Source organism: Bufo gargarizans, chromosome 5 (assembly GCF_014858855.1).
Source record: "Bufo gargarizans isolate SCDJY-AF-19 chromosome 5, ASM1485885v1, whole genome shotgun sequence".
Classification (NCBI taxonomy): domain Eukaryota; kingdom Metazoa; phylum Chordata; class Amphibia; order Anura; family Bufonidae; genus Bufo; species Bufo gargarizans.
In genome coordinates this window covers 78,476,143-78,492,559 of record NC_058084.1, presented here as the reverse complement: position 1 = coordinate 78,492,559, position 16,417 = coordinate 78,476,143, and the positions used below count along the sequence as shown (strand labels likewise).

At 44.2% G+C, this 16,417-nt stretch overlaps 1 protein-coding gene across 1 annotated transcript in view; it reads left to right on the top strand.

Annotated features, from left to right (window-relative positions):
• Window positions 1-15,786, top strand: part of CALB1 (calbindin 1) — a 70,332-nt gene extending 54,546 nt beyond the window's left edge. The window contains exons 7-11 of the mRNA XM_044295705.1: window positions 7,880-7,935; window positions 10,401-10,440; window positions 11,941-11,994; window positions 13,301-13,372; window positions 13,684-15,786. Coding sequence (XP_044151640.1) covers window positions 7,880-7,935; window positions 10,401-10,440; window positions 11,941-11,994; window positions 13,301-13,372; window positions 13,684-13,797 — 336 coding nt within the window. The 3' untranslated portion in view covers window positions 13,798-15,786. The remainder of the gene's footprint in view (window positions 1-7,879; window positions 7,936-10,400; window positions 10,441-11,940; window positions 11,995-13,300; window positions 13,373-13,683) is intronic.
• The last annotated feature ends 631 nt before the right edge of the window (window positions 15,787-16,417 follow it).

The window sequence follows — 16,417 nt, the reverse complement described above, 5'->3', positions numbered from 1 at the left end:
CATGGCTGAACTAGAGCGGGTGCAAAGGAAGGTGACTGAGGTAATTAAGCAAATGGGTAGTGTGCAGTGTAACTAGATGCAAGTAGTCAATAATACAGACATATCAGGAGAGATTACAAGTCCTCTTTAAAGCGTACATCAGTTTAAAAAAAAAAGTTTGCATAATGGCTGTGCTTCTTTGTACAATCATAATTGTGAAGGAACAGTTATGTTGGGGCTTTCCTAATGTTTTTTTCAGCCATATTATTCAATTTTTCAGTTGCACAGCTAGATGCATTTCACTCAGAAGCAGTGAGCGTCTTCCTTCTGTCAGCTCTGTACTGCTGTGACATCCTTTCCCTTACTTTCCACTATGTTTGTTTTAAGCTCCAGAGCTCACAGAACAGATAAGGATGGACAAATCACCCTTACTGACAGACAAGAGGTTCCTGTGACCTTCAGAAGCAGTGTGGAAGCATTTCTTTTATTAGGCTCCGGATCTCAGCATGCTCTGACATGCCCCCACTTCTGAGTTTTGGTACCAGGGACAGATCTTAGGTGGAAGTGAGACCCCTGTTGGCTATAACTTTACAGCTTTTTTTTCAGGTGGCTGCAGACATATTTTTTTAAATGAACTGATTTAGAAATTTGCAAGTTACACCATTCTCTCTACGTACAGTGACTCTTTAAGGTCTACTGGTCCCCTCTGTGAGATTTACTGGTAGATTTTAGCCACCACTGGGATACACAAACACCTTTCCATTCTTCGTTCCTAGATGCAACCACATGCTAGGAGGATATTACAAATTATTTGGGCAAGTAAACAGTTGCTCTGCAAACATTTGGGGAATAGAGGGTTAAGACTAATGATAACACTTTGATTTATACTACAAGTCCCTTTGTACAGTATATAACAAGAGAAAATCTGGCTAATCGAGGCCATCATTTTCAACATTTCCCAAGGCTATTGTTCAAAGCACTAGCTGGCTCCTTATTAACTACAATTCAGTGCATTTCATTTTACTTCATTACCATCTAATTGAGAGGATTCCCAAGTCTTTGCGTTGCCGGCGCTCAGCGGTAACTTCATACTAAACTTCAGATACCCTACGGCCCTAGGCACATGAACATATAGTGGTTCCTTAAGACCTACAAGCTGAATAAATATGGTGCCTATTGGTGTCTTTCTCTACCGCCTTGTGCTTCTAATTGCATATGTAGGCATACAGAGAAATTAATGTTTGCTAGTTTTCACATGAATCTGACACTGTAACCGATATTACACAGCTATATTATACCAGTAGAATTGCTTCTAGAGGAGATAATATCTATGTAATCTGTTGGTGGATGGGGACCTCATTGGGTGGCACATGGAGGGCCTATAGCTCCATTGTATGGAGCTGCAGAGACTCTGGGAGCCTTCATACAGGTTCCTGCCTATGGCTCCATCATGTGAAACTGCTGCACCAAACGTTATCTTGACTTTCAATGCTTTTTTTGTGTGTTAAATGTCTATTTAAAGAGTCACTGCTGGAGATTTATCAAACTGGTGTAAAGTAGAACTGACTTAGTGGCCCCTAGCAACCAATCAGATTCCTCCTTCCATTCTTCACAGCTTCTTTGGAAAATAAAAGGTGGACTCTGATTGGTTGCTAGGGGCAACTAAGCCAGTTCTACTTTACACCAGTTTGATAAATCTCCCCAACAGTACTTTCACACAATATCATTTTATTTATTAGAGGATGATGTAACTAGAAAATTTCTAATCACTTTATTTAAAAATCTCAGGTGAGCCTCTAATCTGCATATTTGAGTTATTTAAAGATCTGCCTGCACCCACCTGAAAAAAAAAGCCATAAAGTCATGGCCACTAGGGGTCTCACTTCCATCTAATTTGCAGTCCACTGCCTGTTGTCAGGCAAGATCCGTCCCTGGTAACAGAGGGCTCACAGAAAATGGGGGGTGTACGAGCTAGCTGAGATCCTGAGCCCTACACTGTTGCTGAGGAGCAGAGAAGCTCCTGTGTGCAGTGTCGGACATTAGGGAAGCCCAGAAAAGACCTGCGTCCTCACAGTTATGATTGTATTTTTGAAAACCCAGGTACACTTTAAATTGTGTTAAGTGCCAAGGTAAAGAATGCTACTCCTGTAGATTGTGGAATTGCAAAGTTTAAGCAATGAATAATGGAAATGCTTATACGGAATAACTATAGCTTACTGAAGTTAAAGGGGACCCGTCAGCGGGATCAACCCCAATAAACCAAGCATACTGTCTCATAGTGCTACTGCTGATTAAAACGATACCGCTACCCAAATACATACTGTCACTGCAGAGATATCTTAGGGCTCTTTCACACTTGCGGCAGGACGGATCCGGCAGGCTGGTCTCCCTGTCGGATCCGTCCTTCCTCTGTTTCGCCGAGCCGCCGGACCGCCGCTCCGTCCCCATTGACTATAATGGGGACGGGGGCTGAGCTCCGGCGCTGCACAGCGAAAGCCGCCGGACTAAAAAGTCCTGCATGTCCGACTTTTTAGTCCAGCGGCTTCCGCCGTGCTGCGCCGGAGCTCAGCCCCCGTCCCCATTATAGTCAATGGGGACGGAGCGGCGGTCCAGCGGCTCGGCGAAACAGCGGAAGGACGGATTCGACAGGGAGACCAGCCTGCCGGATCCGTTCTGCCGCAAGTGTGAAAGAGCCCTTAGTTGTAATTGATATGCCAATTCAGTGCACTGAGGGGTGGAGACTAGCCCCTTGCTGCACCACAGCATCTCTGCTTTCTCCATGTAGCCACTAGTGTTGGGCATGAATATTCAAATCGCGAATTTTAGTATTTGTATTTGCGAATATTCTAGATTTTTTTTCCATCTGAACCCATGATCCCTCCCTGCTTTTTGCTTGTGGGCCAATGAGAAGGCTGCAATGTCTTTGTCAGAGCTTAGCAACATCCCTAGCAACCAATAGGAAAGTTGCCTACCCCTTACTATATAAGAACCTGCCCAGCAGCCATTTACTGCAGTTTGTTTGCAGTTCCGAGAGAGAAAGCAGTGACATTGCTGTGCTCTGTGCTTTCATCTGGATCCTATTCCTTATCCAATTACATTATATTTGTTAGATAGCTTATATATATATAATACAGATAATGGGAGATAGTCAGTGTAGGTTATATCCTGATATAGTGTATCTGATAGGTTCCAGTGCAGGGTGTTAGGTAGTGTGATAGGTTCTGCTGTCCATACATACATGCTACAGACATAGTGCTGGGATGTCACAAGTTGCACGTATTGCGCCAAAATATGCGCATCATTAATTGCTGATTAGCGCAATCGTGAATATATTGGACCACTCTATCCGCATATAAAGCTATTGTAATGTTCTGCCGTGCCGACCATTTTCTCCAGTCTCAGGAAACTTATACCAGCTTGAAAAATGTAGCAAAAGTGATCCACACCTGTATTGCGTGCGCAATATGCGCATATTACATTGCAGATTTTCGCAATCAAGAAAATAATTGCGAATTCTTGAATTCGCAAATTTATGATGAATATTCGCCCAAATATTCGCGAAATATCGCAAATTTGAATATTGTCCCTGCCGCTCATCACACTCTCGTTTCCTTGACTGACAAGGCTAGCCATCTTCATTGTGCCCTTGCCTGGCCTTGTAATCTGGTGCATGCACTGTAGATTCTGTAATCGGCACATGAGCTATGTGTAAATGAGTGCAAAGTGGAGGCGCTGCGGTTCACTGAGAGGCTATGACCCACCCTCGGTGCACTGAGAGGCTATGACCCACCCTCGGTGCACTGAGAGGCTATGACCCACCCTCGGTGCACTGAGAGGCTATGACCCACCCTCAGTGCACTGAGAGGCTATGACCCACCCTCGGTGCACTGAGAGGCTATGACCCACCCTCGGTGCACTGAGAGGCTATGACCCACCCTCGGTGCACTGAGAGGCTATGGCCCACCCTCGGTGCACTGAGAGGCTATGACCCACCCTCGGTGCACTGAGAGGCTATGGCCCACCCTCGGTGCACTGAGAGGCTATGGCCCACCCTCGGTGCACTGAGAGGCTATGGCCCACCCTCGGTGCACTGAGAGGCTATGGCCCACCCTCGGTGCACTGAGAGGCTATGGCCCACCCTCGGTGCACTGAGAGGCTATGACCCACCCTCGGTGCACTGAGAGGCTATGGCCCACCCTCGGTGCACTGAGAGGCTATGACCCACCCTCGGTGCACTGAGAGGCTATGGCCCACCCTCGGTGCACTGAGAGGCTATGACCCACCCTCGGTGCACTGAGAGGCTATGACCCACCCTCGGTGCACTGAGAGGCTATGACCCACCCTCGGTGCACTGAGAGGCTATGACCCACCCTCGGTGCACTGAGAGGCTATGACCCACCCTCGGTGCACTGAGAGGCTATGACCCACCCTCGGTGCACTGAGAGGCTATGGCCCACCCTCGGTGCACTGAGAGGCTATGACCCACCCTCGGTGCACTGAGAGGCTATGACCTACCCTCGGTGCACTGAGAGGCTATGGCCCACCCTCGGTGCACTGAGAGGCTATGGCCCACCCTCGGTGCACTGAGAGGCTATGGCCCACCCTCGGTGCACTGAGAGGCTATGACCCACCCTCGGTGCACTGAGAGGCTATGGCCCACCCTCGGTGCACTGAGAGGCTATGGTGCACTGAAGCCCTAATTATCATATTAGTTGAAACTGAGATATCTCTGCAACGCCACTACAGATGTGGGTTATAGAGATATTATTTTAATCACCAGGGTCAACCCTACAAAGCAGTATGTTTGGTTTCATACAGTTGATCCTGCTGACAGACCCCCATGTAATATGGCGATGCTAAGACTTTCATTTCAGCTGTTCATAAAACAGCCTTCATCATCCTGCGGACATGATGTATTATGCGATAGCGGGTTTAATTATAGCATGGCACGTATAGGTTGTGATTGTGAAGTGCACTAAGTAGCCAAGTGCTGCACTTAATAGGTGGAGAGGGAGAGACGTCATTTTTTATTTAAGCTTTGTACTCCAAAAGTCATTACAGACTCTGAAAGGCGCACTCGGCTATTATTGTGTCCTAATTCTTAATAAGTAAAATGCATGTAATTTGGAAAGAAAGGTTCACCCGAGAATCTGCCGGTCTAGGTGCATTCAGTAGAGCAGCTCCATTTCCAGCATAATACTAATTCAGTTTTTGGACCCGGTTTCCTGACACATAATACTTTTTTTTGTTGCAATAAATTTCATTAGGAACGTTCTGACTTATTTACATGTGAAGAAAGATCCAATTCCAGTATAAAAGTGTTCGGTACGATCGTGGTTCTCCTGTGCGGTACACTCAATCCCACCCCAACTGTTGTGATAATGAGGAGCTTTATCAGCTACTTAGCAGCCAGACGGGCTCCTTGCATAAACATGAGCAGCCTGTGGCTGGAGAATACAATGGGGCTTTACTGCAAGGTGGCTCCCATCTCTTTCTTTTATTGATATTATGAAGTTTTTATTTTAAGGACTATTCAGATGTGGTCCATCCTCTTGGTGGCAAGTGATGTGCACTAAAAAGCACTGTTCTTCAAAGACGTAGCTTGTCGGAATCTCGCCAAGTGCCAGCGTCGCCTCTCCACAATGCATCTATTCACATTAAAATCACAATCTTGATGATGAGCGGGATGTGCTCAGTGAATACCAGCAAAAGTAACACAAAGAGAACAAGTTCAGAAGAATATCACGTCTTTGTTCTTCTTCATCTGGAAGTTTAGTTTCTAGAATAGAGACATATTAATGGCGCAAATCACTGTCAGGCTTAGCGGTATGCGACCTATGCAAAGAGCGCATCAGTCACTCCCTGCTGAAGTGGGTGCCTCAGGGGTGCTTCGGTCCAGCACGATGTGTTAATATTAAAGTGGTTTTCCGGGAGTAGAATATTGATGACCTATTCTCAGGATAGGTCATCAGTATCTGATTGGTGGTGGACAGAGGTGTAGCTAAAAGTTGATGGTCCCTGGTGCAAGAGTTGAGCTTCGACACCCCTTCCCTCAGTGCTTTGTAATAGGAAGGGATGGAGCTCATGAGAGGGTCCGCTCCCTTGGTAGAGACACTAATGGCGCAACTGGACTGACCAGGTAAGTATTAGATATAAACTTTTCTTTATTCAAGGTAGACAACGCGTTTCGGAGCAAACAGTGCTCCTTTTTCAAGTCTGGTGTGCCGTGGCTGATGATTGTTAGTGCGTCCTACTTGGCATGATGCCGGGCATGTATTGTTCACCTCACAAGGGCTGACAACCCCTTCAAGTGAGGACCAGACAACACTGGCAGCACCGACCTCCCACTATCACCGACGTACACTAGTGTTGTGCCTACGATAGCACAACCACACAAGGTGAGCCTAAATTTCTCCAAACGACCCTCTCCATCACAGACATACCACCCTTTGAGCGCCTTTCCCCCATCTTCTCGCCCCTCAGTGCTTTGTGGACAGGGGCAGGGAAGCACACCTCCCCCATGCCAAATTCTTGACCTAACCCATTCCTTCCAGCCAGAGGTGTAACTTGACCAATACTGGTGTCTTCTTAAGCACCACAAGGGTCTTTGGGCCCCCTCAGGCTCCTGGGCCCGGTAGCAAATGCTACCTCTACACCCCCTAAAGCTATGGCCCTGGTGGTGGACCAACTCCCAGCACCTCCGCAGATCACTGTTTGAAGAGGCCGGAGCACCCCAATGAGTCCTATGGCCTCTTTCTAGGCCAGTGACCTCACGTTCATAGATCACATGACCTATGTGCAGCTAGGTCCCATTCAAGTGAATGTGCTTCAATACCAAGCAAGGCCACTAAACAATGTACAGCACTCTGCTTGGTGTGCTGTGAGGAGGACGCAATACTCACTGAATCTCTGCGGCCTCTTCAAACAGCAGATCTATAAGGGGACCAGGTGCTAGACCCCTACTAGTCAGGTATTGATGATCTATCCTGAGGATGGGTCATCAGTATTTTACTCCTGGAAACCCCCTTCAATGGTATAGCACTGATATCAGATTATGCATAGCGCTGTTACTTGGTACTGTATGTCGGACTTATTTATTACTGTACGGTATGTAGACACGTCCATTAGAGCATGTCTCAGAATCCAAAAATTGCCCAAAATTCTGAAGGTTGAACTTAGGTTCATGACATTGCAGCCTATGACTTACTGGGTATCATGTGCTGATTTTGTAAATATAATTTGACAGATTAAATTTTTTATATTATAAAATCTGCATAGCATGGTGCATGTTTACTAAAGCCCCTGTACCAACATTTTGGAGTAAGTTGCACCTTCTTTTGGGCACAAGCCAGTTCTGACTAACTTATTGTTGACTTGCTCCAAAAGGAACAGATGTTTGCGCATTGCGAAAGTGTCTAGAAATGGGGACGTGGGTTTGTTCCATCGCAAAATGGTGAGACACAGGCCTCGTCATAAATTAGAGCATCCTCCGGCAGTCCATCGGCCTAAACTCGGAGCTGTTGTAGATACCCATCTTCTTTTTCGTCAGAAAACTAGTGTGAAAGAAGATACATGTGCCAGGCCTGCTGGACCTTCAACACCCTCAACGCTCACGCTTTTTGGAAAGTGGCAACGGTGGCATTGCCCCTTGCAACAAAATTTTGTCCCATTGGTGTTTCAAAAGTCTCAAATATGAGTTTTGCAACTTTTTTTACACTTTAAAAATGGCGTGGTGGAATGATAAATCTCCCCCCAAACTATCAGTTAGCATGGGTCACTGGGATGAAACTGGCGCATCTTGTGACTGCTGTTAGTAAATGTGGACCAGAACTGTTAATATTGCATACGGTCGTACTGTTCAGAACAAAATTATTCAACTGGCTTTCTCTCCTTTCTGCAGCTTAGAATGTTTGATTCAAACAATGATGGGAAGCTGGGGCTTACGGAAATGGCAAGGTAAGTAAGCCATTCACTAAATGTATCCTGCACTTATATAACTGCATAGTGGAGGATGAAATACATATTGTGCAACATTGAAGGCTCCTCCAGTGGTCCCACCACTGACTACCAGCCAACGTACAAACGTGGACATTTTTTTTCTTTAGTCAGTTTTTGCATTCAGGTCAATAGGTAATATAACGGATTTACTAATATATTGTGATTGTCCATATTTCCTCCTGTGCTGGCTGGATTCATTTTTCCATCACATTATACACTGCTTGTTTACAGGAGTTATGACCACCCTGTAATCCAGCAATGGTGGTCGTGCTTGCACACTATAGGAAAAGTGCCTGTCTCTCTGGTGGCCGGGCCCATGGAGGGCGTATAGGCACGCATGCGCAGCAGCTCTCATCCTGGACACCTCATATCTACGCTGCAGCAGTGGTTGTAACCCCTGGAGACGAGCAGCGTATAATGTGAGGGAAAAATGAATCTAGCCAGCAAAGGAGGTAATATGGACAATCACAATACATTAGGAAGTGCCTGGTATTAACTTTGTCTGCATCCTAAATGTCCTTTGTTGATGTGAGACAACCCCTTTAACGGATTGCTAACACTGGTGTGAACCCAGCCTTAAAACTAATGTCAGGGCAAGTTGAGGTGTGAATAGGCCCTTGTAGCATATTTGTAGCTAGACTTTCAGTCGTCTGAGGGAAAGATTCAGTTTGCTGTACCTGCCCTGTATAAGAATACCCCGACCAAAGCATACTGGATTTTTTGCAAACCCAAAAAGTACCCAGGGTATATAAAGCTCCAGCCCCCTTTCTGCCATACGTCTGTCTTGAAGTGCAACAATATTGCATCCTGGGTAACAGATATCGGCACAGAATAACTGTGTTTAAATAAATAAATGTTGGATACCAGGAGGTCCTCATGGAGCCTAATGACTTTAAAGGGCATCTGTCAGCAGTTTTGTACCTATGAAACTGGCTGACCTGTTACATGTGCGCTTGGCAGCTGAAGACATCCGTGTTGGTCCCATGTTTACATGTGCCCGCATTATGAACATGGGACCAACACGAATGCCTTCAGCTGCCAAGCGCACATGTAACAGGTCAGCCGGTGTCATAGGTACAAAACTGCTGACAGATGCCCTTTAATGAAGTCCATCAAGAGTTTACATTTATGTAGTCCAAAAAAGCCTTCTAGAATCCCTGAAGACAAGTGTGAATGGAGCCGATACCTGTGGACGTGAGGACGTAGAACTCTTTATTAGATATCAGTATGTGAGGCTAGAACAAGCCACATGAGTGATCATCTACAGGCAACCGCGGAGCGTGCGGTCAGTGTCAGACATGACATAAGGAGGTTAAGAAGTGGCCACAGGGTAAATGTAAGGTGAGAACTGTACTTATCATTAGCTGAGGTTATGGTCGGAAAATCTGCCACGGTTTAAGCTACGACATATCAGGCATTAGCAGCAAAAAGCATCTCCTCTTCTGCAGTCGGCCTGAAAGAGTCAATGTAAGATCTTTTCTCTGTTCATTCTCCGTACATTCAGTCATAGAGAGAAGCTATTAACTGGAACTGATATCTCATGTCGCAACCCCCAGACTAATATGCCAAGGGCTCAAAAACATGGGCAACATGCTTCATATCAGTGATTTTCAAGTTGTGCCACTCCCTCTCTTGTGACTATAAAGACATGCTGGGGCTTGTAGTTCTCCAAGAGCTAAAGAATCATTGGTCATAACTGTCCACGATTCACACAATTTCACCATCCACCTGTAAGGAAAGGAAATATGAAAAACACTCTAATATACTCCCCATGAAATGTTGCTGGTCCCTTAGATTCTGGTACAATAACTGGGCTCCATATATATCTTAGGGCTCAGGCACACGACCGTATGTATTTTTCGGCCGGCAAAAAAGCGCATCAACAAAAAATACGGATGACGTCATTGAGCATTCCGCATTTTGCGGAACGGAACAGCTGGCCCCTAATAGAACAGTACTATCCTTGTCCGTAATGCGGACAATAATAGGTCAAGTTCTATTTTTTGGCGGAACGGACATACGGAAATGGAATGCACAAGGAGTAACTTCTGCTTTTTTGCGGACCCTTTGAAATGAATGGTTCCCCATATGGTCCCCCAAAAAAAACTGACACAGAAAGAAAATACATTCATGTGCATGAGCCCTTATACAGCTGTAGTAATAGGTACATGGGGGAAATGTCAGAATCTTGTTCTTTCTTGGAGCTTTAAGAGAACGAGGTCACAACTCTAGGTAAATACTAGAATCTGTGTTTTAAATAATACATTTTATTAGTATTGGGTCTTGAGGTAGAGGAGCTTGGCCAGAGCACAGTCTGTAGTGAGGAGCTGCTACTATTATTACATTGTTTTAATATCAGAAGGTTTTTCATCTACCTTTTCTGCTTTAATCTTTAATATTAAAAACTTTGTTTTCTCTTTAAGATTGCTGCCAGTCCAAGAAAACTTCCTTCTCAAATTTCAGGTATGGAATAAATTCTCATAAAAATCTGACCAATTAGATATGAAATTCTCCTTGTCTTTAAGATCCAATTTGTAAGTCCATAGTAATGTTGTTATATTAGTGCAGTGTGCGGTGGCACAGCTATAGGGAAGGCATCAGTAACCTTCTGCTGTTCTAAAACTACAACTCCCAGAATCCTCCTTTCACTGCTATGGTAGTTACAAGAATTGCCGAGCAAGTGTGCATGCTGGGAGTTGTAGTTTCACAGCAGCTGGTTGCTGATCCTGTAGAGATCCTATACAGAGATAGCAGTCCCAATCAGGCCCTGGTGCCACAGACAGGGGCAGACTGACCATAGGGAAACTTCCTGGCCAGGGGAGCTCCTCATGGACACCAGCTGGGTAAGTAATGATCTGACGCTCACCTCTTAAATCCTGAATTCAACTGTATTGCCATCCTGAGGCAACTGGAGTAGGAGGACAGAACGTGGCAGCTGGTGCTGGCCACCACAGAGGGGCAGTTTTATCCCTGCTGGGGTAATATTATGTGCTGCAATATGGTATTGCTGGCCCTGCCTGCTTGTGGGGGCGCTTTCTTCTGCCAATTTGGACCTGACTACAAAAGGGGGCCCATAATAGTTTTTTTCCAAGGCCACTTTAATCATGATTGAAGTCTTCTCCTGGCCGGGCCGCACGCTGGACTGAATGTGCGCGATGGTGACTTTTTCCTGGCCAGTATAGTACAGAGCCGGCGTGCGCTTTTGCAGCTCTGTACTATTCTGGCCGGGAAGAAGTCACCATCGCGTATGCGCAGCAGTGTGCGCGTTCAGGACAGCGAGCAGCCTGGCTGGGAGAAAAGAAGGAGTCTTCTGCGCAAGCACGGCCACCGGGATTCTGGAGAAGAGCGGTGGCCATAACCAGGGAAGACCGAATCACAACAATGAGGTAAGTGGGGATTAATTTTATCCTAAACGGTGGGAATTTGTTAATCAAGTATATTTACAAAAATGATCACTGTCAAATCATTAACAGATTTAACAGTGATCATTATGATGGGAATAACCCTTTAAGTTCCCAGTCTACCCCTAGCCACAGGACCCTCTGCTGCCTAAGAGGACACTAGCATGATAAACAGAATATGGTAGGCGAGGGGCCAGTTACAAATTTCATATCAGAAGCTTAAAGGTACACCCGTTAAGTCAGTGCTGGAAAAGATATGAAACACAGTGTGACTAATAACGGAATAAAGTTGAAAAGTGACAACCAATTCTATGAATAAGAATTGTGTTCAAAACTGTTTTCATAACGCTTCCCCCTCTGTACTATGTAATTCATAAAGAATATTGTTAAGCACCGGCAACACCATAAACCTCTTAGGATAAAAAAAGTTTTAAATATCTGATTAGAAACTTGTATCTGATATCTGGTTTTATACCTGGTGGTTTTTCTTTACTTTTCTTCTACTTGAACCTATTCTATTGCTGTGAATATAGATCACAGTATTATTATTATTATTTTATAGGGTGTTAAGATGTGTGGTAAAGAATTTAACAAAGCCTTTGAATTATATGACAAGGTACGTTTCTACATTTTTTTTATATATAAACCTTTTTTGTGATATTTATATAATGAACATACAGTATATTACTAAAAAAGCATTTCATAGAAAGGCTGGCTGCCCATATATAAAGGACGCTGCATAACATTTCCCACAGTCTAATCTTTTTGTTAAAGCAGAACTGGCAAAACTGCAGTATGAAAATGACAGCACTTTGCCCCCATGTGGTGCCGGCTGTCAAACAGTGAGGACAACTGTATTTCTTGCTTACTTGTAGCATTAATTTCTAGGTTTAGTATCCCTTTCATGGATTTCTATGGTCCCTATTGTTTCCCTGTGTCTATTGCTGCCTTATGGGCCCTTTACACCAGCTGACGATTGAAACGATCATCGCTAACCAGCATTACTAGTAACTCTCGTGCGGTGTAACTGCATGGACGATTAACCGAGGAACGTGCAAAACGCTTGTTTCTCAGGTCCCTTTACACGGTACGACGATCTAACAGATTGTCGGGAAGGAAGCGTTCCTTCCCGGCAATCTGCTGCTCGCTAGTGGAGGAGACCAGGGCATTTACATGCACCGATCTCCTCCAGAGTATGAGGAGGAGCAATCGCTAATGCCATCGCTCTTCCCCATACTGTCTTGTTGTTTCTCGGCAGAAAATCGTGTTTACACTGGGAAACGATGATCTTTTGTGCTGCACAAATTATCCAATTACCCAATGAACGAGTGTTTTGCTCGTTCATTGGGTAATCAGCGGTGCATTTTCCCTCTTCAGATCATCTGTTACAAGTGTTATTAGTAATGCTAGTTAGCGATGATCATTTCAATTGCCGGACCGTGTAAAGGGCCCTTAACTTTTGTGCAGAACAGAAGATCATCATTTCCCAGTGTGAACACGATCTGCTGTCGGAAAACAATGAGACACTATAGGGAAGAGCGATGGCACTAGCGATCGCTCCTCCCCATGCTCTGGAAGAGTTGGAGGAGATCACTGCATGTAAATGCTGCGGTCTCCTCCGCTAGAGATCACCAGATGGTCGGGAAGGAACGCTTCCTCCCCAACAATCTGCTAGATCGTCTTCCCATGTAAAGAGACCTTTATACTCATTACATCTCACTGATGGCCACAACTCCCAGACTATATGAAACTAAAAAACCCCATCAAACTTTAGAATTCATTACAAAAAAAAAAAGACTATTCATGTCAAAAGACATTAAAAATTATTAATCGCTCATTTGCATGAAGCCTAGTCTTGAAGGCAGCGGCCCAGCACATTAAATGCACGTCCTTCTCTTGACGACTTTCCGTTTATCATGCAGGATGGCAGCGGCTATATAGATGAAAATGAATTGGACGCCTTACTGAAAGATCTCTGCGAGAAGGATAAAAAGGTAAATCTCTGACTTTATTTTTGGAAGGGATAATTTGGTTTTAAATTAGATTTTAAAAAAAATGGCTAATTTTGAATGGGGGAGGGGGGGGGGATAAAGGAAAGAACTGCAATTCTTAAAGCAAAGTCCTAAGAATTTAAGTCTAGCCACGGGGAGTCGGGGACAATATCACAAAGCCTATAAAAATCTATTCAGTGATGTAACATAAAGTAACAAGTGATTTCAGTGGAGCGTGGTGTAAATTGGGGGGGGGGGGGGGAGCAAATGGCTTTCAAAATTGGATTACAAGGTATTATCTCTTCTTTAAATAGGAACTAGACATTAACAACATTTCAACCTACAAGAAAAGCATCATGGCCTTATCAGACGGAGGGAAGCTGTACAGAACGGAGCTGGCTCTAGTCCTTTGTGCCGACGAAAACTAGCGACGTGTCTTCTGCTCACTGTATCCCACAGGCTCTAGGAGAAATAGGCTCCGACATCAAACTTCTTTTATATCTGTAAATCTAACTGCATAGAGAGAATTAGCCAGAATGTGCTGCAAATGATTCCGTTTTCTTTTCCTTTTTAATTTGTTTCTATACTGTTTGTAATGTACAGTTTTTGTAACTACAAGGGGAGAAACATAAGGATGTCTTTGTGAGAGACAGAATGAATGTTTGAGAAGAGAAGTAGCGGGGGCTATGTGCAGAATAGGCTTTCTTCGCATGTTGCAAGCGTTAGAAATCCCTGAAAACGCCGATAAAATCAAAGGCAAGCAAACCCATAGCTCTCTCACTCCCGTGGAACTGCAAACCCCAGCAAGCCCTGCCTCTGATGGCCTCAGGGAAGCTGCCGCACAAGTTATTGAAGGCTAAACTGAGGCGTTGACGCACAATTTATGGCAGGGTCGTTAACTAGCGCATGATCTTGGAACAGTAGAACTTTCCTTTCTTGTATGGCTTTGGTGCATAGCCCCCTTTTGTTTTCTTTTCAGTTCTGGACATTCGGTACTTAAATAGACAACAGCCTACCTAAGTGCCCCCTGGAGAATGTTAAAGGGGCTCTACAGTATTTAGAGGTGGAGCTCAGTAATCTAGGGACTACTTTATAATTTGATCCCAGGAAATGTGGTTGCATAGACACACTGACGACTTACCTGCACACATCTAGAATTCTTGCTGACGATATCTTTATAGGGATCGGTGCTCTGAGACACAAATACAAACTCTCTGAATTTACCTAGAGCTAAAGAGGACCTGTCACCCCTTCTGACATGTCTGTTTAGTAAATGTATTCCACATGACATTACTATTTTGAAGCATTTATTCTTACGATTATGTTGTCCCATTCCTCTTTTATTCCTGCTACACGTTTATAAGGTACAACTGAATTTTATGAGTGGGGGTGTCCCTGCACAGCCTGACACTGTGCAATTAATACTACTACTGACAGACTGTGCAGGAACATACCCCTTTGACAAGGGGAATAGCAACACCCATTGAGCAATAAAGTCATACACTTCTAGTAGCAAAAACTGAGGAACAGAACAATATTTTGCATGAGGAATGCAAGAAGTTACACACTCAGACACGTCACCAGAGGTGACAGGTCCTTTTAAAAGATGGAATTAATATTGCCTGCTGCTACCACCAGAGGGAGCTTAGGAGCTTTAAACTGTTAAAAATGGTGTCCTATCTGCAGGCAGCAGGTTATAGAGCAGGATCAGCAGAGCAGATTGACATATAGTTTTATGTTAAAAGATTTAATATAACTTGTATTTTATTCATTTAAATTCCTGCTCATTCTGGGTTTTGAAGTCCAGGAGGCAGTCCTATCAGTGATTGACAGCCTTCCCTTTATGAATGTGTATACAGAGATAGCTGTCAATCACTGATAGAACCTGCTCCATGACATAAATCACTGATAGGACCGCCTCCATGACATAAATCACTGATAGGACCGCCTCCATGACATAAATCACTGATAGAACCGCCTCCTCGACTTCAAAGCCCAGAATGAGCAGGAATTTAATTGAATAAAAAAGAAGTTTTACTGAATCTTTTCCCTAAAAAAATAATATATATTATATCAATCTGCTCAGCTCCTCTTGCTCTATAACATGTTGCCTGCAGATAAGACACCATGTTCAACGTGACAGGTTTCCTATAAAGAGGAACTGACACCACATAATGCAATGCAGTCTTCAGGCAGGAAGAGCTTAGCAGATTGATATTTTTTTTTTGTGGGAAAAGATTCAGTAAAACTTGCCATTTATACCTTTATGTCTCTGTATACGCACACGGAGAAAACTATCAATCACTGATAACACCTCCCTGTGTACAGCTATCAGTAACTGACAGCTATCTCTGTATACACACTTACACAGAGAATGCTATCAATCACTGATTACACCTCCCTGTGTACAGCTATCAGTGACTGACAGCTATCTCTGTATACACACTTACACAGAGAATGCTAACAATCATGGATAACATCTCCCCATGTACAGCTATTAGTTACTGACAGCTATGTTTGTATACACACTTACACAGAGAATACTATCAATCACTGATAACACCTCCCTGTGTACAGCTATCAGTGACTGACAGCTATCTCTGTATACACACTTACACAGAGAATGCTATCAATCACTGATAACACCTCCCCGTGTACAGCTATCAGTGACTGACAGCTATCTCTGTATACACACTTACACAGAGAATGCTATCAATCACTGATAACACCTCCCTGTGTACAGCTATCAGTGACTGACAGCTATCTCTGTATACACACTTACACAGAGAATACTATCAATCACCGATAACACCTCCCTGTGTATAGCTATCAGTGACTGACAGCTATCTATGTATACACACTTACACAGAGAATACTATCAATCACTGATAACACCTCCCTGTGTATAGCTATCAGTGACTGCCAGCTATCTATGTATACACACTTACACAGAGAATACTATCAATCACTGATAACATCTCCCCGTGTACAGCTATCAGTGATTGACAGATATGTGTGTATACACACTTACACAGAGAATGCTAACAA